This window comes from Echeneis naucrates, chromosome 8 (genome assembly GCF_900963305.1).
Source record: "Echeneis naucrates chromosome 8, fEcheNa1.1, whole genome shotgun sequence".
Classification (NCBI taxonomy): Eukaryota; Metazoa; Chordata; class Actinopteri; order Carangiformes; family Echeneidae; genus Echeneis; species Echeneis naucrates.
In genome coordinates this window covers 18,602,074-18,626,693 of record NC_042518.1, presented here as the reverse complement: position 1 = coordinate 18,626,693, position 24,620 = coordinate 18,602,074, and the positions used below count along the sequence as shown (strand labels likewise).

Here is a 24,620-nt window from a genome sequence, read left to right as displayed (position 1 = left end):
CCTGATCAATACCCTGCTCTACACCCTCTGCGCTGCAGATGTCAGTGCTGTCTGAAGCCTATTCCTCATGTCTGCTAATTGTTCACAGTCCACATCATACTGGAGACACGCTGGATGTGTTTGAGTTTGCAGAATCCCCTAATTTGAATTGCTTTTTATTGTAAAATAAATTTTTGATTTTATTATTATTTTTAAATGTACCATCTTCACATCCAAGTGCTAAAATATATTTTTCAACTTTCCAAAACTTTAAAGGCTTTCATATTTGTCATACTGTTGCGTATTACATATCTAGAATCAGCACAATCTTGGCAAATTCTAAAAGTCACTAAAGACTTCTGTTGACTTTAAAAGGAAAACACAGGAAAAATACAAGATTGATCCCATTTACCTTGGGCACATAAGAAATTGACAGTTAAGGCACTAATTTTATTTAGAGTAAACACAAAAACTTGTGCAACAAAAAATGGACCAGACTCAATGATTAACTCCCTTACAACAAACTTTGCCCTGCCGATGTGCCCTACAGACAATATCTAACTAGGCCAGTGAGCAGTGATAGGTTCCCAGGTGGGAACCTCCTTTACCGGTGTTTCGTCTATTTAGTCCCACAACACCTCATGGAGGGTAGACAGTGATCACTGGCGTCCCAGGGTCAGGCTCAAGCAGTACTGCTGTCAGCTATTCTGACCTCTCACCAACTGCACCAGTGAAAGCGGGGTGGGGATACAGACCCTGGTTCGGGTAGGGGAGAGAAATAGAATAGGTGGAGATAAAAGTAGGGATGGGATACAGACCCTCGTTAGCGTAGGGGGCATGAAAGTATAGAGGGTGCAGGAGGTGGAGGGCCAGGCTATACTAGCAGATTCAGCAAACAAACTCACCTGGACAGTTCTATAATCAAACCAAATCAAACCAATACAGGCCAACCCACCTGGACTAACCGCCTGGTCTCAAAGAGGCTCAAACAGGCCACATCCTCCACTTAAATACACTTCCTCTTCCTGGATTTCTTCCTCCGCTTCTCCCTAGAGTCTGTCTATCTTAAAAGCTCCCCCTGCTTGGCCCCCAGCTACTATTACTTCTTCTAATCCAAATCCACTGACTTGATTTTACGGCCTCATCTGGCATTTCTTTGACTATTTTCCTCACACTCTGTCCCCTTCCTCCTAACTCCCTCAACAAAGCAACAACAGATCTGGCTACAAACCCTCTACATCCTACTTCCACTGGACAAATCCTAACCTTCCAGCCTTGTCGTTCAGCATCCTTACCTAGATCTGCATACCTGAGCTTTTTTCTTTTCATATGCTTCTTCAACTGAATTCTCCCATGGCACAGTCAGCTCTATGAAATATACTCTCTTTCTACTTCTAGACCACAAAATTATATCAGGCCTTAGCTTTGTACAGGCCATTTCCCGGGGAACAACAAGCTTTCCTCCTAACTCTACCTGCATCTCCCAGTCACTGGCATCCTCTAAGCTGCCTTGCCTCCTTGTTATCTTATTAACTTTACCTCCTTCTTGCAATTCTGTTTGCCTTAGACCTTCCTAAATTTGCCTGCCTCTGTATATCTTCAATGCCTGCAGCTAAGCTTTTTCAAACCTGGTTATGTCGCCACGTATACCGTCCTTGTGACAGACTAAACTTACAACCTGACAAGATGTGCTTTAGAGTTGCAGTACCTAAACACAACGAACATAGCGGGTCTACATTTACCGAGAGTTTTAGGTTCTGGGGAGTTGGCAATACATCATATGTTGTCCCTATCAAAAATCTAATACTGCTTTCCTCCATACTCCACAGCTCTTTCCAACTAAGTTTTTTCCTTCTCTACACCTTCCCAGTTCAACCACTGTCCCTGCTTAGCCTGAGCCACTGCCCTTGTATTCCTTAATATTTCCTCCTGTGTATGAACCTGCTCCACAACTAGCTTCCTCTTTTCTTTGGGACCTGCTCTACTCCACACCGGTTTGCCTGAGCAAAGCCACAAGCCTCCCTGGCCTATCTGTACATTAACCACAATCTCTGTATGCCTAAGATTGGCTTTTGCTTCCTGCACTGCCATTCTTGAATTACATTTTCTCCCCTTGGTTGGGTTTGGAACCACCTTACTAACTACCACATCTTTACTCCCAGATAACAGGAGCTCTGTCCAATATTCAGCCCTTCTGAGTACTCTTAGCCTACTTCTCAACCTGTCTTGCAACACATTAATTCCCTCCCTCTCTTCCTCTGTAGCTCTTTTCCAATGCTTTCTTAATTGTCTTCTTTCTTTAACTAATTTCTCCATTTCTCTTTGCCGTCTAGACTTTGCTACCTGTTCGTTGCCTCTTAAAGGAAGTTTTTCCTTGCCACTGTCACCAAGTGCTTGCTCATCAGGGGATCTGTTGGGTCTCTTTAAATTAATTTTATAAAGAGTTTGGTCTAGAGCTGCTCTAAATGTAAAGTGCCTTGATGTAACTTTGTTATGATTTGGCGCTATTCAAATAAATCTGATTTGATACTCTTTCAACCCTCTTTCTATCCAAATCACCATAGGAGTAGATTATGTCTCCCATCTTCTCTAATCTATGGTTTGCATTTCCTCCTAGTCTGCTCAGAATTATTGACAAGTCCCTGTTGACTGTCTCCCATTCCTTACACCGAATACACCGATTGGCTGTGACATTAGTCAACAACTTCTTTTCCCTCTTTTGTGTCCATGTTCCTAGTTTATATGTCTCATTATATAAACTCAGTACTGAGAGCAAAGTGAATCAGATTCTTTGTATGAGTGAACACACTTGGCCAATAAAACAGATTCTGATTGAGTGGTTAAATGATGATGCAAGTGACAATGGCTTAACACACACAGAATGACGCATACACAAACACACACCCACCCTGCTGAGTCGGGAAACAGCCAGGGAAACACAGGTTTTGAACTCATCTGGATTCTTCTGGCTCAGACAGGTAATGAGAGAGATAGCTGCTGTCACCACACCCTAAACAAAAAAGGGAGAAACACAATGGAAAATGGTACAGATTATACTACTAATTTTAAATGTCACTCTCTTGCCTAATCTTGTGTTCTGACCATGTGTTGGTCGTTCAGCAGGTGCACCACACGTGATGTCCACTCCCCCATCAGCACCAGGTCAGGAGACGTCTTGTAGAGGCGCAGCAGACACAGAGCAGCCGACTGCTTCACACTGTCCATTGTATCACTGTGATACATCAGCCATAAGATGAGCTGGTAAGTCACTATCATCACTCCCAGCAGCACGTAAGATTATTAATTGGACTTCCTCAACACTCACCCAGCAACCAGGATCCGAGGGATCTCACTGGCAAAGGCTTCAGCCATCTCACGGCTCCCTACATTTGCAATGCAGTGGAGGGCCAGGCACATGAAGGTGGGGTTACGGCTGGACAGGTCATTCTTGATGGCGTTGTTGATCAAACGGATGAGCTCACTGTTGCTGTTGACCAGCACTGAGATGAATAGATAGCCCTGGAGTCACAGAGGAGATCAGTATTTATTTCATAACAACAGCTATACATGGTCAAAGCTCTGAGTACAACATCAAACTAATCCAGTTTGATACTACAGTTCTTAAAAACATACGGGCTCAGAGTGAGACTGCACTTTCACAGTGCACCCACATTGACCACCAGGTGGCACTAATTAAAAACTGATCAGTAGAAATCTTTTCCACCTGGTCGAGTTTTAGGAAATATGGTCGCACGCTCTCCCTCATCAGTCACAACAAAGAGCTTGCATTGATAAGAACTTAATGCTAGGTGGTTGTTCTATTGCAACATTAACAAGTGCCAGCAGAACTGTCCTTTTGCAATTTTGGACTGAAAACAATTATCAAAGCTATCAAATTACAAAAGCTGTGATGTGCCATGAGCCTTTAATGTGATTGAAATTGATACATACCATCCTTCATAATTAAATTATCATATGCAATGCAATCATATAAGATGACTGACTTGTTTTCTTGTTAATCATGAAGGATAAGTGGGAACAGGAACCGGTTTAAAGTAATGATATATTTAAATAAAAGTCTGTTTTAGGCTCACCAACCAACCATATCAACATTGTCAGCTATCTAACAAATGTTGTTTAATCACTACTAATGATACACATACATACATTCATCTTTTACTGCTTATTCATTTCTGGCTCGCAGGGTGTGCCTGAACCAATCCCAGCTCATATTGGGAGAGGGCTGCGTACACCCTGGACTGGTTGCCAGTCCATCACAGGGCCAACAGACAGAGATGAACAACAACTCACACTGACACCTTTGGACAATTTAGAGTAACCAATTAACCTAACCATGCATGTTTGGAGGAAAACCACACAAGTACTGAGAGAACATGCAATCTCCACACAGAAGGGTCCCAGGGTCAGGGGTCAGGAACAGAACTTGCAAACTTCTTGTTGTGGGGCAACAGCACTAACCACTATGCTGCTGTGCTGCCCATAAATGCACATACTATTACAATTACCTCCCTTCTTCTTAAAGGGGGGGAGGAGAAAAAAAAAAAAAAAAAAAAAAAAAAAATCAAAGCAGAAATCTGCAAAAGTTTAATTGATAAATGTATTTATTAAATTTATTTGGCATCACTCCAGTTTCACACAACTTGCTCATGATTAATTTTTTAATAGAAATTTTCTATTCTTCTACTGATTTGCTGTGAAAATTGCCAATATTGCGCATGTAAGATGTGATGAATTCTGAAATGTATGAAGGGTTCAACCATTTAAATAAGTTACTTTGTATTTCTCCTTGTCATACAACTTACTATGAGTAAAATGAAGCACTAGCATAGCTTCCACATTTCTAAAATTTTTTTAATAACTACTTGTCAGAGTCTTTGGGGAAATGCAAGCCGTTTGCTTTCACAGTGGTAATTTTTATAGTTGACTGTCCCATGCTATTTTCTCTGATTCCACTTTGAATTTTTCTTCTTCTTGGACATGTTGTGTTTAGGGTCTTTATTGTTCCCAGTGGCATTTTCAGACCAAAATGGTGGCAGCACTACCACAGCACCATCTTGTGGTGGTTGTTAAAGGCACCAGAGTTTCCTCTAGTTTAATTCTATACTATGTTCAGTGTACTGTAAAGACCAAGAGGTGCTTTCACAGGTGCTTTCACAGAACATAATTATGTCACTGTGAATATGGCCTTTACCATAAAGAATGCTGTCTCCTTCTTTAAAGCTTTCAGACATTTGAATTCAATTACTTAGTCTATGAATTCATGACTTATGGCCTAAAATGTGTCAGTGAGGTCTCTGACACCTTTGACCACCAATTTCTGATTGGTTAAATTTTCAGCCCAGATGAATGTTTTCTGGTTCTGTCAAGGTGGAACTGAAATAGGAGGTTCAGGGGTCAGAGGTTTAGTGTCAGCTGCTTCATGCACCAATTCAATGACTTGAAGGAGATCACTGATTGACTAGGTTTATCACTAGGTCTCACTGTCTCCAGTACATTTGGTTGACAGTCTCAGACACACACTATACACTCACAGCAAGCTGGTCTAGAGACTACTTCTCCTGGTACAGCATTTAGCTTTCAAACCTCTTAGAACCTGACTCAACATTATTCTGTTAACTCAGCACTTCCTGTTCCTGAGAAAACTGTGCGTCACAGTGTCAGGAAACAGCTGCCAAACTGAGTTGGTACTTAAAATCTGTCTCTATGCTTGAGATGACCTGCAGAAGCCCAGAACTGGCATGGCAGAATCAAGTTAAATTTCACATATCAGGAGTTTAACCTGCAAAGAGTCAGACAATCTGTAGAGCACAAGGGGGATCACAAATTCAGACAGAAGATACAGTATGTAAAGAAAGAAAATTCTACTTATTGTCATATAAGGGAAAAGACAGAAAACGTCTTTAAATAATCATCTGCACTGTCACTACATCTGATGTGCTGCGGATCAGAGTTCAGCCTGCAGCTGAAGCTCTGACATTATAGTGACACTTGTCAGACTGTTTAGATAAGACTTTATACCCTACCGTATGTAATAAAAGTTCACTGCACTGGCTGATACCCAACATGCGACTGAGGTCAGTGTGTGGCTAATGACACACAGGTCATTGATTTGTACTTGTGTCAACCCTAAATCAGAAACCTCAGATCTAAACGGCTAACAGAAGAAGAAGGTCTATAGTTGTTCTGATTCAGATCATTCAGCCCTCAGACCTGGACTCTTTAATACACCATCTGCTGATTTGTACAATAGCTTCAAGTCTCTGTCCATAATTATTCTTTTCCAACCTGAAACATTCAAATGTTTGGGGAAGGTGAATGACCTGGAGAAGATCATGGGTCACATGCTCTCAGACAGCTCTGATTTCGCATCTGTTTTTTTTTCACTGCACAGGCGTCTGATCTGTCAGTTACCTATAGTTAGGGCTGGACAATAAATCGTATATACTGCAATAGAAAATGTTTCAATAATGGTGATTTGGTTTTTAAACCCATTACCAATATAAATATTTATACAATCTGTCAATGACGAAGGAGGATTACAGGAACTGCCGACAAGCCAAGCAAAAAGGGCAGACTTAGGCTACATTGATGCGCCAAGAACTCCTCACAGTAAGACAGCCAGTGCTCAGCAGCTGCAGACTCAGCTCTGACGCGATACCTGCTGTCTGCCAAATGTTTACCTCTGATGGTAATATCAATGACTTTAGTTAGTTGATAAGAGATGACTAAGTCAGTGGTGTGGAAGAGGTTCGGTTATCGGAGATCAGATCAAATTCAGGCTACGGCTCCCAAATGGAAGGAATGACTAGCAGCAGGAACACATCTCTGTCCACCATTTGAACGAGTTCACCTCCAGTAATGTGAGAGTCTGACGATGAGGCACAAAGGAAGTTTAATCCAGCTGTTCCCTGAAACAATTATCCAACATTTGTTTTTATTGTTGGTCTTTCTGTAGCAACTCAGCACTTGTCACATTATTTATCATTGCTGAAGCTGTTTTGTTACAATTTATTTGCACTAGAACAACATAATCAGCCTATTTGGTTGTTCAAAGTTAGTTTACAGATATAAGTACTGACAAAGTAGAGGCTTTTGTTGTGACGGTGATGCCATTCTTCTTCCTTGTATATGAAGGCTGAATACAAATAAAAGGTAAACTTAGATTTACTTGTACCTTTTTAATATCTAAAATTTTACAGAATTGTGTAGGAGAACGTTTCATAGACTTGGTAAACAAATTTTTCAAGTTTGCAGGAAGAGACATTGATTCTGGGCATTCTTAGTAGTTTAGTGTGTAGTAGTGACTTTGACAATGTTCATATAATGAGAGCAGAATATATTGACCATATTTAAAAAAATATACATCATTACATAAATTTTGGCCATATTATCCACTGCTACTTACAGTTGAACATAAAGGCATACTGGACTGTCAGTGGGAAAATTATTTACCCATGCTTCAAGAACCTATTTTTACCTGCTAATTTTGATGGTTTGGGACTGTAATCGCTGTGTGTGTGTCCACCCCGGGGTAATCTCCACTGACACATCTGCTCAGTAGCTATGGTTACATGCACAAAATTTATTCAATCTGGTTTCAGTTCGGATTAGAGCTTTACTGTCTACATGGACCCTTAAAAAAAAAAAAAAAAAATTATCCTATCATGACGTGTTTACATACATCTCACGTTTGAATGGAATAAATGATTTTGACATGCGCAGAATTGTCTGACATTTTTTTTTTTTTTTTAATGAACCCTTAACATTTTATTCAGGCATTCAGGCCATACTGTCTGATAAAGATCAGTTTTGTTTAACTCCTGCTATGTCTTTTGCTAGCTGTAGTAAAGGCGGAAATATGTTACGTCAACGTATAGCTGACATAACAGACATGTGCAATTAAGATAATTTTTACTCAAACTTCCAAACAAGTGTTGGAACATGCATGCCAACTGGATCAACAATTAGCACAACCCACCCATCTCCAACAGAAGGAAATTTTGATCTGAATGAGTGTGATCGTGTCAGGATCTTCCGATTGGCCTGTTTATATTAAGGATTTTTTATTCCAGTAAGGCTTTTAATCAAATTACTTGTGTCAATGTAGACATAGCTAGTGACTGGTAAGGAGCAGCTCATTAGCTTAGCAATTTGGATCAGTACATAGGACTGAATAAGAAAGTTCTTCAGGTCTTTTAAGGAAAAAGACGATATGAAATATAGAAATAATGGATACGTGTAAATTTCAAGTACAAGCAAAGTGTAAGGCCAGAGCCAGCCAGAAGACGACTTACAATCTGTTTCTCTGTGTACTTGTTGGAACTCAGCAGGTTGACTGCCTCCATGTGTCCAAAGTCAATGTCATGGCCAAGCAGGAAGATGAAGAGCAGCTTGCACACATACTTCTTCTTGCTGTAGCCATCCAGAGCCTTGTCCCCTTTAAACTTGGAGCGGATGTTGGCTAGCTCTTTGTTGATGCGTTTGATCTCAGCTTCCTTGCTCTTACCTAGCAAGGGAAAGGAAGTAGTACAATTTCAGCATATAAAACGCAGACATGCTGGACTTGGCTCTAAAAAGCCTTTGGGCTCATGAGGTCATCATCAAGACAAATTTATTTATATAGCACCAAATCATAAACAGAGTTGTATCAAGGCACTTTACATATAGAAACCAGATGATCATCTTTTATATAGCATTACAAAAATGTAACTCATTACGTGGTAGTCAGTTTTGATATTGTGGCGAGCCACTATGAATTAGTCAACAAGTCAAACACTGAGCTCCTAAGACTTAATAAAGCCTGCTGTCAGTGGGTCAGAAAGATTTTATTGAACATAACTACATATATGATTCTTACTAAGCACAAATAATTAAAAAGTCAACAGACCATCAATCAGCATCAGGCAAAGACTTCAAATCAGTCCTCAAGTCTTTTTAGCAGTTTTGTTAAAGGATAATATATGTGGTCGTATTTTTCTTTAAATGGGATTATCATATAAAAATGATCATGTCACTGAAAACTAAGGCTGGCCCCACGAATGAATATCAAAAATTTCAAATAAAAAGTCAGAGAGCTAATGTCTACCTTTATAGAGCGCAACCTTATCCCAAACTAGCCCCTATCCACACTGCCTCCACTTCCGTGTTCTCGCAGAGATTCTGCCATATAAAGGGTCATCTCAAACCAACTAAGGGCAGAGTGGAAGTGAACTATTAAATGTCCAATAGGGAGTCTGCATTGGTGCATATTTGCCAATGTCAAAGCAGAAAGTTCAACTGGAAAATGGAGGAAGAAACAGCATAGGTTAATCACAAAAGATTGATTTTGCCATCATAATAGGATGTCTCTCAGTTGCCATTATGAACACTTAGTCCTAGTCCCGGTAGAGTGTAATGAGTGTGTGTATTTGGGTTAATTACGCCCTCATCTGATCCTTCCTCACTCTGATCTTGCCATTTCAACCTGATGATACCAGTATAAACACAATCCAAGAAAATTAGTGGAAAGTCAACACCCACTCAGACCCATAGATGCAGGTGGTTTGACACAGATTTGAATTGTGAGATATATAAAGCAACTGATACACATTGTTGTGTGAACTAACATGGCTGACCCTGTGGGACAACAGACAGTATCATTCAATTCTGCTATTGGGAGAAAGTGGAGCTGCATTGTGACATCAGGCCAAGGAGATAGATTTCATTAAACAATATTAATGTATTATCAATTGGCATTCACTGGGAGTTTTGGCTTTAAATCCTGAGTTTTGTCAGCATGGTTGTTGTGCAGTAATAAGTGATTTGGAATGAAGGCCTGGCCTTCATGATGACAGTAATTTATCCCTTTATTGAAGGGTCAACAAGAGCAACAAAGAAGCATGTGATTCTGTTCACTGCTGTACAATGTAATATTCAATACAAAATTAGACCCAGTTACTCAGGTTTAAAAACAGACAAACACAGTATGACCTTATAACACCTGTAATTTCTCAGTCCTGACAGCTGATCACTGTAAACCCTCAAATAAGGACCACATCGCCAGGTGCCCCATTACGTCTACTGAAACCAACAGCCTTAGCTTAGTGAATGTTCCCACGCTGGGGTAAATAACTGCTACTGTCAGACTTCAAGTAATCTGCCAGGTAGCTAGAGTCAAAGCTGTTTATAGGTAAACAAGCAGATTAAAGGTTGGGTTACCACAGCTTGATCCATTTTTGTGTTATTTCTTTTTTTAATGGCTTTATTTCACTAGTAACAGGTAGAGAAGTCAACAGGAAGCAGTGGGAGAGAATGGGAATGACCTGAAGCCTTGGTCATGGGCCACAACAGAACCCAGAGTCACTGCAACAACATGGCATGAGGACCAACCACTAAACCACCTGAGCTGCCAGCTTGTACCATTTTAGTTCTGATTCCAGGTCATGAAAAAACCTGAATCAGCTGAGTCACTTTTGATTTCTCCTCACTGCTTCATGTCAGGTGGATGAATATAATATATAAACTGTGATGCCAGAGAGACCAGCAATCAGCGCATCTCATCATCATCAGCTGAGGAATGTTTACAAGTCATAAGACGTTTGTTTGTTTGTTTTGAACAATTGAATCAAATGTTTACCAACAGGGCAGGGCCTCAAGTTTTGCCACATTAGGTTGAATTCCTCTATTTTAGTTCATCTGTTAATTGGTTACACAAAATAAAACCACAGTGTGACAAAGGGTTTTTGGTACATCATACAGACTGCAGCGTTTCCTATAGTGACTGAGAGAATAAAAGACTATAAATGTTGACAAAGAATATGGGCCAAAAATTTGAAGCCAATACTGAATAATCTCCAATCTGCATTCTACTGAATTGTTGTAAAAAGAAATCAGATAGTATCTATCTAAAGTCTATGGTAAAAGGGCCCTACTTCTCACTGTATTTACTACCGAGCACTTTCCTAATTGATTTTGTTTTTGCCACGCTTACTAGTTTCAAGTCTTCTTCAGTACAAAAATTATGTTTCATCTCCTTTTGTTTTGATTTCATTGCTTATCTGGACCCAGGTCACAGTCAGCAATCTCAGACGGAAAGCCCAAACACTTTTCTTCCCAGCCATTTCCACCAACTCCTGTGGATGAATCCTGAGGTGGTCCCAAGCCAGCCGAGAGACGTAATGTGGGCTCTGGGTCTGCCCCAGGGGTCTCTTCCCAGATGGGTATGCCTGGTGCACCTCCCCTGAAAAGGTATCCAGACCATCCGCTGAACCATCTCAACTGGCCTCTCTTAATTCAGAGAAGCCACAACTCTGCTTTAAGCGCTCCTGGATGTCCAAGCTCTTCACCCTACCTCTAAAGCTGAGCCCCTTCACTCATGAACAAGAAATATGAATTCCGCCATTTGGGGCAGCAACTCCCTTCCCAGAGTGGGCACTCTTCTCCAACTGAGGACCATGGTCTCAGACATCAAGGGGCTGAGTCTGATCCCAGCCGCTTCACACTCGGCTGCAAAGTTTCCCTGTACAAGCAGGGGGACACTGGCCAATTATGCCAGTAGGAACACTTCATCTGTGAACAGCAGAGACAGAATCCTAAGGCCACTAAAATTGACCCCTCCACCACTTGGCTGCGCTTAGAAATTCTGTGCAAAAAAGTTATGAACAGAACCACGGACAAAGGGCAGTCCTGACCGAGTCCAACCCTAACTGGCAATGGGTCTGACTCACTGCAAGCAATGTGAACCAGACACTGACTGCCTCCCAGAGTATAGGGAGTGAATGACTCATAGCATTGGGGCATCCACCACATACTCTGGGAGAACTTCGTAAAAGATAGTAACGTTATGTAAATTTTTTTTTTTTTTTTTTTTTTATAATCATGACTCAATTTTGAGGAGATCTTAAGCCCGACAGGTTGGGGTGTTAAATACTGCTGCACAGATTCATTTGTAGAAGCTGTTCAGTAACAGTAAAACCTGGACCAATAGAACACTATTACCTGTCACAAACCAAACTGTAGCCATTCTACGACCTTTAACACCTTCCACCAGCTAATCACTAAAAAAAAAAAAAAGGCACTACTCTTCTTCGCACTAGACATTTGTGACATTGCACAATAAAAATGTCGCAGGGAAAACAATCCTTCAATTAAATGTAAAGGTTTATGTAAAAAAACAAAACAAAACAAAAAAAACAAGTAATCTAATGTACGCTCTCAATAAGTGAAAATCATTCAGTTCACTTCCAGATCTTACTGTTATGCTACCTTAATATTGTTCAGTGGATTGTGACAGGGATCCCTGGCTGCTGGCAGAGCGCCTTCTAGTCATACTTGTTACAGTGTGGCCTATCATACTCTCATTTTGTTTCTGAGCTGTTTGCTTCGACATCTGGATCGCTAATGTCACGCAGATGTTCTTGATCTCACTCTGACCTAAGCCAGAGTCGGTTCTCTCACGGGATCCGTTTTCTGCATCGAAGCATCAGACCCTTCGCTGTGTCACAGCTAGTCAAATGGTGGTAATTGGCGGTAACACATTGGCTGTATTAATTCTGACATTATAGAGTAGTTAGCAGCTGGTTAAAAAAAACAGACCTCCTCCCTTATTTCACTACACCACGTAACATGGTGATGTACCACCTGACACTACCGCCGTCAGATGGTACAAATTAGTTTTGTGTAAAGATAGGTGATGTCACTTACAGTTTCTAATGTCCGAAATGAAAACTGCTAATCCTCGCATTCCGTCTCCTTTCGACACAGCCGGCATGTTTGCAGGTTTCTGTCCTCAATCCGGGTTTGTCCGTTGAAACGACCAGGCGCTGGTCAGCTTTTCACAGTGGACTGGAGCGGAAGATGGCCAACTTGACGTTTGGTACGAGTTAGCTACCTCGCAGGTCAGGTCGTTAGCTACAACTTTATGAGTGGTAGCCACCTACCGAGCGGACTATACGTCTGTGGGTGGCTAGCTAAAGTAGCATGTGCTAGATTAGCTGGATGACGGTGGATCAACCAGCAGCAGGATAAGTTAACGTTATCCCTGTTAACTGGTTCGTTTCCGCTGCCTGTGGCAAGCTAACGTTATTTCATTCAATCCTGATCTGGCTAGGATACAAGCAGCGCGCACAACAGCTATGGGACCAACGGACTTAAGTTAAAAACATCAGCTGCTGGGATGTCTGCAAGGTGGACGCAGGTGTGCTACTAAAAATAAATTCCGATAATTTACCGTTAACTTACTCCGAGTCACGCAGCGTACAGCTAGCTCTAGAGCTAGCTAGCTTGTTGGCTGGCTATCAGTATCATTCAAATACTAGGTACATCACCGGTTGACCGGAATCGCTCAGTCTCGGCAGAGCCTTAACGGCCGAGGAGCTGTATAAAGTTCTACCCTTGCTCCCGATATCACGCACTGAACGCGATAAATAAGACGTCCTGTATAATTGATGTTCGCTCTAATTCTCTACTCTCCTCTCCGCGGTTCCCAGAAGGCTCGTGACAGTACAACCAATGGCGTGATCGCGCCGAGTAGTCTTGAACGCGCACGCTCGCTCCCTACGACCGAGAGCTGCGCGGTGGCGATTCGCCCGGTGGAGATAGTTGTCACTGACGCATAATTGACCAATAAGTCCTGCGCCCTGCAAAGCCGGTACAAGGGTTGACCTCAGTTGCTCCATTCTAACACTAATGGGCAGAGAAACAAGCCTGTAAAGGACGCTACTTTCTACAAAGCAGTTATTATTGATATGCTGTCGCCTAGAGCGCATGTTTGAGGGGGACGCTGCTGCAAGCCCTCAAATAAATAAATGAATTAATTAATTAAAAGAAAAGAAAATTTGTAATAGTATTTGTAGCCCTGGTGCCCTTTCCTTGTGCTCTGCTTTGAAAAAAAGAACAAATACAAAAAATAAACAATTTTTCAGCAATGCAAAATCACAAGTAGAAAATAATTTAGAATATGTTGTACACATTAAGTAGTAGTCTGTCTGCCGCAGCTATATGTTTTGCTTGTACTGAGCACAAAAATTTAAATCTACTCTACATGTGTCCTGGACAGATGAACTGAGAAAAGGAACTATGGTTTTATTTGTGTTCATTTCATATTTTTTTATTCTCATTTATACAATTTGACTTTATGTGTTGGTGTATTTGGTCAATAAAAAAACCTGCGGCTGTTGCACATGAATGTTTGGGGCAGTGTCTGTGTGAGCATGCACGCGCGCGCGCGGAGGGTAGATTATACCAGACGCTGTTAATGCGACCTAGATCACCCAGTATACTCAGGATACCTAGATCACACACCACATTCTTTAAACTCCTTGAATCACACACGCTCGGATTTTACTATTACAATTACAATTTGACTGAAATACCTCGTATGGTTGGGATTACACACTAACACACAAACACCTCCAGCACAACATGGATAACACACACTAGACTCATTAAACTGCTTGGATTTCACACACAACACACCCAGAGTACAACTTGAGTAATAGACAATACACCCCTAGAATAACCGGGAAAACACTTGGTGCAGCCTGATACCTAATCTACGTGCAGTATGAATTGTCAGCTGATAAAGTGTACAAAATTCTCTATTAATAGACAGTTACCTTTAAGAGTCCAGTTTTGATTAAGATCCGTCTCTGAACGCCCTATATCATTTAATGTGTTTAGACAATGATGCAAAATAAATTACATGGATTTTTTTCTCGACCATACTTTAATAACAGAGCTGTGGGTTGTTGAATGCAGCACCAGTGGCAGTATATATATATTTGCAATAACAAATTCACTGCGGGTTTCTTCTGCATGCAGGCATATTCTTATTTTATTCAATGATCACTGGATAAAAACGATAATTTGGGTAAAATAGCATCATGACCTGGAAGTAAACTACAAATATATATATATATATATATATATATGTATGGGGTTTGCAGGGGTTTGCAGAGAAACAACCCCATTACAATCTTCAGTGGAGTGGACTACAGTGGAGAAACCAGCTTTTAGATAGAACGAAAAGCATGTTTCCGACTCTCTGAGAGGAAGAGCATCCGTGATTAGAGTGTGGGCGCGTCTACAATACGGTCCAATCATAAATAAATGCTGCTTGTCGTGGGCGGGGTCAACGAAGACTCCTGGAAACCACGCAGCCAGGCTGAATATCGAAATGGCGGCACCAGCAGAGAGGATGGAGGTAAGGTGTTCTTGAAGGAAGCATAGCAATTTCCTCTGTTTTGTGTCTGTGTCGTGTTTCACGGGCCATTGTTCCTGGAAACTTGCAGTAGTCTATCCGACAAAGTCAAGGTCTTTGTCTCCGTCACCACATACGCAGCAAGTCCTGCAGGTTGCATCCATTTTAACTTGGGCTAACGTGATTCGGGTAGACTATTTGCCGTTGCTGCTCATGTATTTATTTGAAATAGTCAATATTATTGTTAAACATCTAAAATAGTATTTACTAGGCTGTCTAAGGTGGTGGCTAATATCACGAGCTGAAATGAGTGGCGTGAGCTGATGAAAAGTCGTTTGCCGGCAGCGTCTGACGAGTCTGCTGGACCACATGGGGACTAACGTGTTAGTTTCAGAGCTAGCTAGCTAGCTAGCCAGCCAGCCAGCCGGTGGCCCCAGGTGTCGCTGCCGCCTCTCCAGTTGGTTTTCCTCAGGTTAGTGGTTAGGTAGCTGCCGACATGTTACCGCAGTTGAGCTAAGTTGGTTTATCCCTCTGTAGCGATTTGTTAGCGGTAACTCAATGACCCTGTCAGTCCCCGTTCGCTGTTGGTCCTTGTTGGCCGACTAACGTGATTTAGTTATGCGTCATTTCGATCAGTCCCACTCGTTATCTGCTGCCCATTAATCCTGAGAGAGACCTTGGGCCCACCGGATCCATCTGGTCACACCCAGTGTTTATCTGTAACTGTGCAACTTTTGATGGGTCTCAACCGACACGGTTCGAGTTCTGATGGGGTCAGCAGCGGTACTCAACAAAGGCCAAGACCACAACATGTGCTCTCATCCTTTGTGCTCATCTGGCACTGGAACCACAGGCGGTCTCAGACCAAGCACAGGACTTTTCTCAACCAGACTGTACTGAAGTTCATAATGGACTCGTTATGATCTCATTTCAGACTTAATTAGCTTTTAAACAACCTTTTTTGAGGGGGGGGGGGGTATGTTTTTGATAGGTTAGTAAAATCAGATGGTATCTCTTTTTTTTTTTTTTTTTTTTTTTCCATTTATTTATTTTTTTTTTAATTTTAGAGAACATTTACTTATTTTACTCACACAATGAAGTAGTTGCTGCTGGAGAATATAGATGGATGGAGGCTTCAAATTAGGGATGAGGTGATAGCTCCTCTGCAGAAAGGTTTGAGAAACACTTAGACTGTTCATCTTTGAAAGGAGGTGTTTTAGTGGAGACTTTTATTTCCTCAGATTCCCAAAGTGAGGGTTGACAATGTAATGTTAGTTGGTGGAGTTGTAAGGTACACCCACAATTCCTGCCAGTGTTTAGTTTCAAAATGGCCTCTGTGTAAAACCATTGAGTAAACTCTCTGGATTATCCACATTATGTTACTTCTGTTCTCTAGCAGAACTTTCTGTGATACCATGGGAGTCCTCCTGTTCAGAGTGTGTTCTCTTGCGCTTGACTCCTCTAGTCTGACCCAGGCTGTGCGGTCAGCCACTTTGTTAGCTCATAATGTCCTGGATCATGACAGTGTTTGTAGCTCTTTTCGTCACATCTGAGTGAGATCTTAGATAAGACCTTTAAACCAGGCTCCCATTGCAGATCTCTGGCAGGCTGTAACTCTGTGTGTCTTTTGTTGAGGTTTCGCAGGGGGAGAGCTCAGCCAAGCCTGCAGCTGAGGATATGACGTCAAAGGACTACTACTTTGATTCGTATGCTCACTTTGGCATCCATGAGGTAATTACTTCAGAGTAAAGAAACAGCAGATTGTTCATATTTTTAAAGTGCTGTCCCCTAACACTGATGTTCTTCTTTCTATTGCCACTGTAGGAAATGCTTAAAGATGAGGTTCGTACTCTGACCTACCGCAACTCCATGTTCCACAACAAGCATCTTTTTAAGGACAAGGTGGTGTTGGATGTGGGCAGTGGAACGGGCATCCTTTGCATGTTTGCTGCCAAAGCTGGGGCCAAGAAGGTTATAGGGGTATGTCTTGATATCTAGACTGATAACAGACTTCAGTGGATAGTACCAATCTTCTCGCAGTGCATTGATGATGCGGTTCCCAACCTTTGTCTGAACAGATCGAGTGCAGCAGCATCTCAGACTATGCAGTGAAGATTGTCAAGGCCAATAAACTGGATGATGGTAAGGGAAAGATCCACCTTGCCCGGACATTTCCAGTGTGTCTGGGGTTTTTTGGTGAGTCATGGCATCAATGTTTTTTTGCATCTCTGAGCTGATATTGTGTCTCCAGTTGTGACCATCATCAAAGGGAAAGTGGAGGAGGTCGAGCTGCCTGTGGAAGGTGTGGACATCATCATATCAGAGTGGATGGGTTACTGCCTCTTCTACGAGTCCATGCTCAACACAGTCATCTATGCCAGGGATAAGTGGCTGGTATGTTTCTGTGTGGTTATCCTGTTCAGTCAACAACAGCAGGTTTTAATCTTTCATTGGGATGGGGGTCAGTCAGTGGTGAGTCTCAAGTGCTGCAACGTCAGCTTGCTAGTGGCTGATCCTTAGAATCACTATAGTAAATTAGAGTTGAAGTGTTGAAACAGTGTTTAATAGTTCAGATATTAACAGTAAAGCCTCGATCAAGTGAAAATATACTGTATTTTTCTGATCTCAGAGTGAGTACAATATTGTTTATTGTAATCACAGACTAAAAACAGACATGGACAATAGGGTACTGGAGCTGGAGGCTTTGGAGCAGATTTTTCACGATTATTGCTCAAATAATGAGTAGAACTTGTGATTAAATCAAGATAGAATCTTCAAATTCAGTAGCACTCTGAAGAATGTTATCCACTTTATCAGCTGACAAGTCATACTGCATGTAGACTAGGCATCAGGCTGGTGATGTGTCAACCCCATGAAAAAGTGCTGTCACTCTGCTGAGTCCTGTTCCTCTCCCCCTCTAAAAGAAACCAGATGGACTCATCTTTCCAGACAGGGCCACCCTCTACGTCACTGCCATTGAGGATAGGCAGTACAAGGACTACAAAATCCACTGTAAGTCCTCTTGGAAGGCCTCTGAAGGTGGTCTGTGGCTCTGGGGTCATTATTCCTCTAAGTTGGTTACTTCACAATAACCTGAACTCTCTGTCTATCAGGGTGGGAGAATGTTTATGGGTTTGACATGTCATGCATCAAAGAGGTGGCAATAAAGGAACCCTTGGTGGACGTGGTGGATCCAAAGCAGCTGGTCAGCAGCGCCTGTCTCATCAAGGTTGGTAGACAGATCACCATTTCAGCACTGTTGTTTTTGTGTCTGTCCTCTGTTGCAGAGTTGTTGACTGTATGCTTGTTTTAGGAGGTGGACATCTACACGGTGAAGGCAGAGGACCTGACCTTCACATCCCCATTCTGCCTGCAGGTGAAGAGGAATGACTACATCCACGCTCTGGTCACTTACTTCAACATCGAATTCACTCGCTGCCACAAAAGGACCGGATTCTCTACTAGTTAGTTCACACACATACACTTGTAGCAGACATATGAGACATACACCTCAATATGATGGTGTTTGATTGTGTGTTTATTTGGCATTATTGCATCTGCATCTCTAATTGACAAATCTGTAGCAGTGATTTGTAATGATAACACCTGACCACAAGATGGAGGTGCTGTCACTGCAAAGCATGAAGTAATGTTAGTGTGTTGCTAATGGTAGCAATAGCCAACCTACCTAACATCACCAGTAAGGCTCCTGATCTATAGATTCTGGACTGTAGACTCATCTGTAAATGAATGTGGTTACTGTCGAAACAGGTGAATGCTGACAGATCTCAGATATTAGTCACAACACATTGACCAAGGTAGACCCAATGGACTTGATTCTAATGAGCAGGTCCAGAACTTGACCTAATTCAGTTATTATTGACTTGTCCCTGTCAGGTCCAGAGTCTCCCTACACCCACTGGAAGCAGACTGTGTTCTACCTGGATGACTACCTGACAGTGAAAACTGGCGAGGAGATCTTTGGCACTATCAGCATGAAACCTAACGTGAAAAACAATGTGAGCACTGCCGTTTTTGTCTTTTATGTTTTTATGTTTATGCGGCTGCCTTTCTCCTGACTGGTATCTGTTTTGGTTTGCAGAGGGACCTGGACTTCACCATAGACATTGACTTCAAGGGTCAGCTGTGTGAGATGTCAAAGACATCAGAGTACAGGATGCGTTAGTGTGTCCCCTTGTCAGTTTATAGTAGAAGACAGGTGTGACTGGGAGACTGTTCCTTAGTTTGACACTCCCCTGCAGCAACATTTTAAAGACTCCCCCACTCACCCCACCCCTTTTTTCCTTTCTTGTTCAAGTTCAGCAACAGTATTTAAAAGTTTTCACATTCTTGGGGTCAAAGTGTGTTGCTGTTATTTCATTGTGCAGTAGTTGCTCAACAAAGTGTATGTTTGGAAAGTGTCTGTGTCCAACATATTCCTGAGTTTTACTTCAGTCCTTCTGCATATGAGATTGATCCAGACACAAGCTCACATCTGTGTTTGGTGTCACTGCTAATTCTCTTTGGCCCTCTATGTGGGCTGCAAGGGGCACAGAACCTGGTCTGCCTCAGTGTGGACCCTGTTCCAGCTTTAGGTCTGTCCCTGCCTCCTCTTTTATGTGTTAACTGAAATTGTAACTGACAGAAGCTGTCCACCAGACTCTCCAGACCTGTTGTGAACAAAAGACTCGTATCAAAAAAGTTAAGATACACATGATTTATGTCAATATAACCACAGATTCCAGACAACAGGTCAGGACCTAACACTTGCTGTAGAATTAGTCCACACAGCCTGGTATGACTCTGGGACTTTGTTAAACACACATAATCAACAATATCGATGAATCCGAAACTAAGAAAATGCAGCAGCTTAAAGACTTTAATCAGGAGCTAGGTCATGAAGCGGGTATTCTTCTCTGATCTGTATTTCTTTCTGGGGCCAAGCAAAGACTGGAACTGAGGCAAGCTACAGGAGCTCACGGAGTTTCCAGTCTGTGCTGCAAACTGTCAGACTGAATCACCGGCTCAGCTGTGAGCAGCTCCTCCATTTACTGTCAGCAGTGCATTGTGGGAGAGTACAATGTTCCAGCAGTTAAATTGGCTGCAGTTAGTAAAGTGTAAATGCAATGATGATGTGCTTATAGGATTCAACACTCAAATCATCTAAAGTGGTCTCTTGCAGATTTACGTGTCTTTTAGTTGTGTAACAGCTGTAATACAACACCTACCCTCTTCATTTGGCTTAGATCAGACCATGCAGTTTAAATGTAACTTGCTGCTGGCCTTCAGCAGATCATGAGCCTGGGTGGTCCAGATCCTGTGACCAGCTGGGTCCACAGCTTTGTCAGGTGTCCAGTGTGTGACGTAAACTTAGGTCATACTGACACTTAAGAGTTCTGGTTCAACACATTTTTTTCTCTTTTGTATTCTTTGATGTCTGCTGCCTTGTTTTTTTTTTTTTTTTTTTTGGTTTGTTTTTGTTTTTTTTTTTATAAAACTTGTAACTTTAAATGAAACTGTTCTGTGAGTCTGAGGTTCTTTGGCAGTGGCCACCTTTGTTTTAGTCTATCGACTAAAATCTTACTTTTCAATGACAAATACGTGAATGAAGCTCATCCAGCTGTGATGTGACCTCTCATCAGAAAGCTCCCTAATAGCTACTAAGCATACATTGTTGGATTGGGTCAAGAACAAACCACTTCACTTGGACCCTGTAGTTTCTAATGAGGACTCCACCTGCTCTGTAGGATAAACAGTCTTTTGGGATCTAGTCTGGTTCAAGTGAATTCTATCTCAAGGAAGGCATTCTGAAGTTTGTAAATTTCATGTCATAACCTGTAGCACAGTAGCATAGAGGTTAGTGCTATTGTGTCATAGCAAGAGGTTCATGGGTTCAATGCCCTGTCTTATGGCTCTTCAAATCACATTTATTTGTATAGTGCCAAATCATAAGAAAGTTATATCAAGGCACTTTACATATAGAGCAGGTCTAGACCAAACTCTTCATGAAACTATTTAGTGTGGAGTTTTCAAATTCTCCACGTGCTTGCAATGGTTTCCTCCCACTGTCCAAAGATATGCATGTTAAGGTTAATTGTTGATTCTAAATTGTCCATGAGTGTGAGTGGCTGTGTGTTGACTGATGGACTGGTGACCTGTCCAGCGTGTGCCTCACCCAAAGTGAGCTGGGATTGGCTCCAGCACCCCTTGCAACCCAGAAATGAAAAAGAGAGTGAAGATCAATCAATGAATGGCTACTAAAAAGTCAGACAGAAACATCCGGGGCCTCATTTATAAACGTTGTGTACGCACAAAACGGGACCTAAAACCTGCGTAAGTCACTTCCACAGAAAGGTTTTGATCCCAAAAAAAAAAAGACGACAAAAAATGTGCACACCCCTACAGAAACTAGCATACATATGCACAGTTTGGAGGAAAGGGTGAATTGGCAGCACAGATGGTGTGGTGGTGAACTGAAATCAGATTGAAGAAATAAACAGTGGCTGAACGATTATGTTCAGCAGGGGCTGTAAGCCGGTTCCGTGGTCTGCCATGAGACCATGGTCTCTGGCACGGATCAGTGGTCATGACCAGGGGCTTCATTTATAAAACTGTGTGTACGGCAGAAAATATTCTGATTTATAAAACCCTACGTACGCACACCTGAAGAAACTTTTGCTTTAAAAATCCCAAGTGTGCATAGCTGTTTTCGCTTCATGTTACGCACTGTACACGCCCATTTTTAACCATAAATCGTCAACGCAAAGCACCTCACGAATGTGGCCTGCATATAAAATAATACGGATACAAGCGTTATGTCTCGTTGGAACTGATGGCAGGAAGAAAAGGTGAAAAAAAAAGAGGCGAAAGTGGAGACGCAGAACCATTAGGAAAATGAGAAACATGCTGACTCAAGAGGATGTAGAAAAACTAGCCCATGCATTCTAACTTCTCGGCTGGACTACTGTCGCCAATTATCTGGATGTCCAAACAAATCTCTCCAAGGCCTTCAGTTGATTCAGACTGTTGCTGCACGAATATTAACAGGAACTAGAAAAAGGGATCATATCTCTCCTGTGTTAGCTTCTCTTCATTGCCTGCCAGTAAAATTCTGAATAGAATTTAAAATCCTTCTTTTAATGACCAAGCTCCATCATATCTCAGAGAGCTCATAGTTCCTTATTGTCCTAGTAGGCTACTCTGCTCTCTAGATGGAAGTTTACTTGTGGTTCCTGTCTCCTAGAATAAATCGGGAGGCAGATCTGTCAGTTATCAGGCTCTTCTTCTATGGAACCAACTTCCAGTATTGGTCTGGGGGGGCGGACTCCTTAGCAATTTTCAAGGCCAGGCTTAAAACTTTTCTGTATCACAGAGCATATAGTGAAAAAAGTCAAAGCTCACTTACTCCTTAGCTATGCTGAAAAAGACCTAGACTGCTGGGGGAAATACTGAGCACCTCTCTCTATCTTCATCCTGCAGATGGTGACATCCCATGTTCCTGCAGCACCTGCTGCCCCTCTATCTACACGAAGTCCATACAGCATCATTTCTATTAATCATCATATGTTCCTGGCTGCACCCGTTATGAATGTCCCCTCTGCCTGCTCTCATTCTCTTTCTCTCATTCTGTGCTCTACCCAATTTTGCCCCCCTCCCCTTCACCCTCTCTCTGGGTTGAGGTGGTATGGTATGATGGTCACCCCCATTAGCCTGATTCTGCCCAAGTTTTCTGCCTCTTAAAGAAAGTTCTTCCTTGCCACGCCAAGTGCTTGCTCATCGGGGGATCTGTTGGGTCTTTCTAAATTATTTTATAAAGAGTTTGGTCTAGACCTGCTCTATATGTTAAGTGCCTTTATGTAACTTTGTTATGATTTGGTGCTATATAAATAAATCTGATTTGATTGGAATACAAGCAATGGACACCGAGGAGTTAAGGCTGAGAAATGTAATGGTTGAAATATTGGAAGGCAATGTGCAAAGAAGAACCTTTAGTTGTCTTTATAAATGCCGTATGACACCCTGATGGAGTCTTGCATCAAGGTGTTGTTCATATCCCGCTTGTCTTGAAGCGGGCTCTGTTTCCGTGTCATGATACTGGGGGGGGGGGTTTCCCTTCCTCTGTGTCGCATTGTGTAACATGCCACACGCTCTTATAATGCGGCACACTTTGGCAGGAGAGTGAGCCTGCCCTCCGATGCATCCAAAGCGCGCCACCAGCACTCCAGGAGGCCAATGGTGCGCTCTACCACTGACCACGCAAGGGCATTGATCTCATTGAAGAAGGTTTCCTCTGCGCTGTGTGCATTTAAAAACTGGGTGAGGACCTGCGTCTACACCGGGCTGGTGTGGTTCCGGTTGCCCTCTCTAATGCTGGACCCAGTTCAGCACATAGATTCAAGAGTATAGCTCTCTGGAATCTAAAAAGGCTCAAAAGACAGTCGTCATCGTGGGCCAGTAAGTCGTTATGGTCCCTGAAGACCCTCTCCCTCCTAATACTGCCATTGGCATAGTCCCCCAGTTCCTAAAACTTGCGTACATCATTTCTACGCATATTTGAATATGGATTGTATGCATTACTCCTCTGACTTACAGTCAACACATCCTCTGATCCACTCACCCACCTAAAAATAGCACATCCTCACTACTTGTTTACTTCTCAGGTAGTGTCATACAAAATGTGATTGGAGTTGTGGCCTATGTAGCCCCACCCCAAGCAAGTCACATGACCAGTGACTGCATCCATGGTTACTGCAGGCAGACAGAGCCGGAAGCAGTTTTGATGAGTTGTCCAACTACTTTTTCCTGTACTGTTTGCTTAATCTCCAACTGTGGCTTCCGTGGTCTCTCTTTCTCTTTCCTTCTCTCTCTCACACACGTAACTGTAAAGTTTTTTCTGTCTACCAGAGAGCAGAGGTCAGAGGTCCTACACCCATGTCTTCTATTAATTCATGAAAATCCTAGATAAGGTTTATCAGCTTTGTTGAGATCAGGGCTGCTGTTGAAGCTCTCTCTTTGCATGTTGTTCACTTGTCATATGATGACACCTGACCAGGTTCCTTTTGCTGAATTAAATGAAATGTGATTGAAAGCTAACTAATCAATACTTGAGTTGATATTACTAGAAAGAAAAGTTGAAAACCCATCTCAAAACATTCCAACATTGAATGTGTCTGTGTGTGTTTCCCAGATAGTCACTGGTGATTGCACAGGAGGAAGAATGTGCTTTATTTGTGACTTCCTGAAGTCGAGGAAATGACTGGAGCATCCCCAAGGGAGGACTGTTCAGCTCCAAGCCCAGTCTTTGTTTTCCTCCATAAAGGGATGTTTCTGAAACCGTTTTCAGGTTGCAGTGAGAAAACTGTGGACTACTACCTACATCTGAAGGAAGTCATGATGGTCATAATTATAATCATAACATAACACACACGTAACAACATCTGAC

General features: G+C 42.1%; 2 protein-coding genes across 6 annotated transcripts in view; one reads left to right on the top strand and one right to left on the bottom strand.

Moving 5' to 3' along the window:
* Positions 1–13,473, bottom strand: part of ap2a1 (adaptor related protein complex 2 subunit alpha 1) — a 28,841-nt gene extending 15,368 nt beyond the window's left edge. For all 4 annotated transcript variants that reach the window (XM_029507709.1, XM_029507711.1, XM_029507708.1 and 1 more), the window contains exons 1-5: positions 12,682–13,473; positions 8,295–8,506; positions 3,305–3,498; positions 3,082–3,211; positions 2,888–2,989 (exon numbers count right to left, since the gene is read on the bottom strand). In XM_029507709.1, the coding sequence (XP_029363569.1) occupies positions 2,888–2,989; positions 3,082–3,211; positions 3,305–3,498; positions 8,295–8,506; positions 12,682–12,748 (705 nt within the window). In that variant the 5' untranslated portion in view covers positions 12,749–13,473. The remainder of the gene's footprint in view (positions 1–2,887; positions 2,990–3,081; positions 3,212–3,304; positions 3,499–8,294; positions 8,507–12,681) is intronic.
* Positions 13,474–15,119: 1,646 nt separating this feature from the next.
* prmt1 (protein arginine methyltransferase 1) lies at positions 15,120–20,621 on the top strand. 2 transcript variants are annotated; one of them, XM_029507892.1, is made up of 10 exons: positions 15,120–15,181; positions 16,814–16,909; positions 17,003–17,158; positions 17,257–17,320; positions 17,430–17,572; positions 18,103–18,190; positions 18,292–18,407; positions 18,492–18,642; positions 19,076–19,197; positions 19,281–20,621. In XM_029507892.1, the coding sequence occupies exons 1-10, from the start codon at positions 15,155–15,157 to the stop codon at positions 19,362–19,364; spliced, it is 1,047 nt and encodes a 348-aa protein (XP_029363752.1). In that variant the 5' UTR covers positions 15,120–15,154; the 3' UTR covers positions 19,365–20,621. The 2 variants fall into 2 exon arrangements, with proteins under 2 accessions (XP_029363752.1, XP_029363753.1); XM_029507893.1 differs by having other exon boundaries at positions 15,128–15,181; positions 16,823–16,909.
* The last annotated feature ends 3,999 nt before the right edge of the window (positions 20,622–24,620 follow it).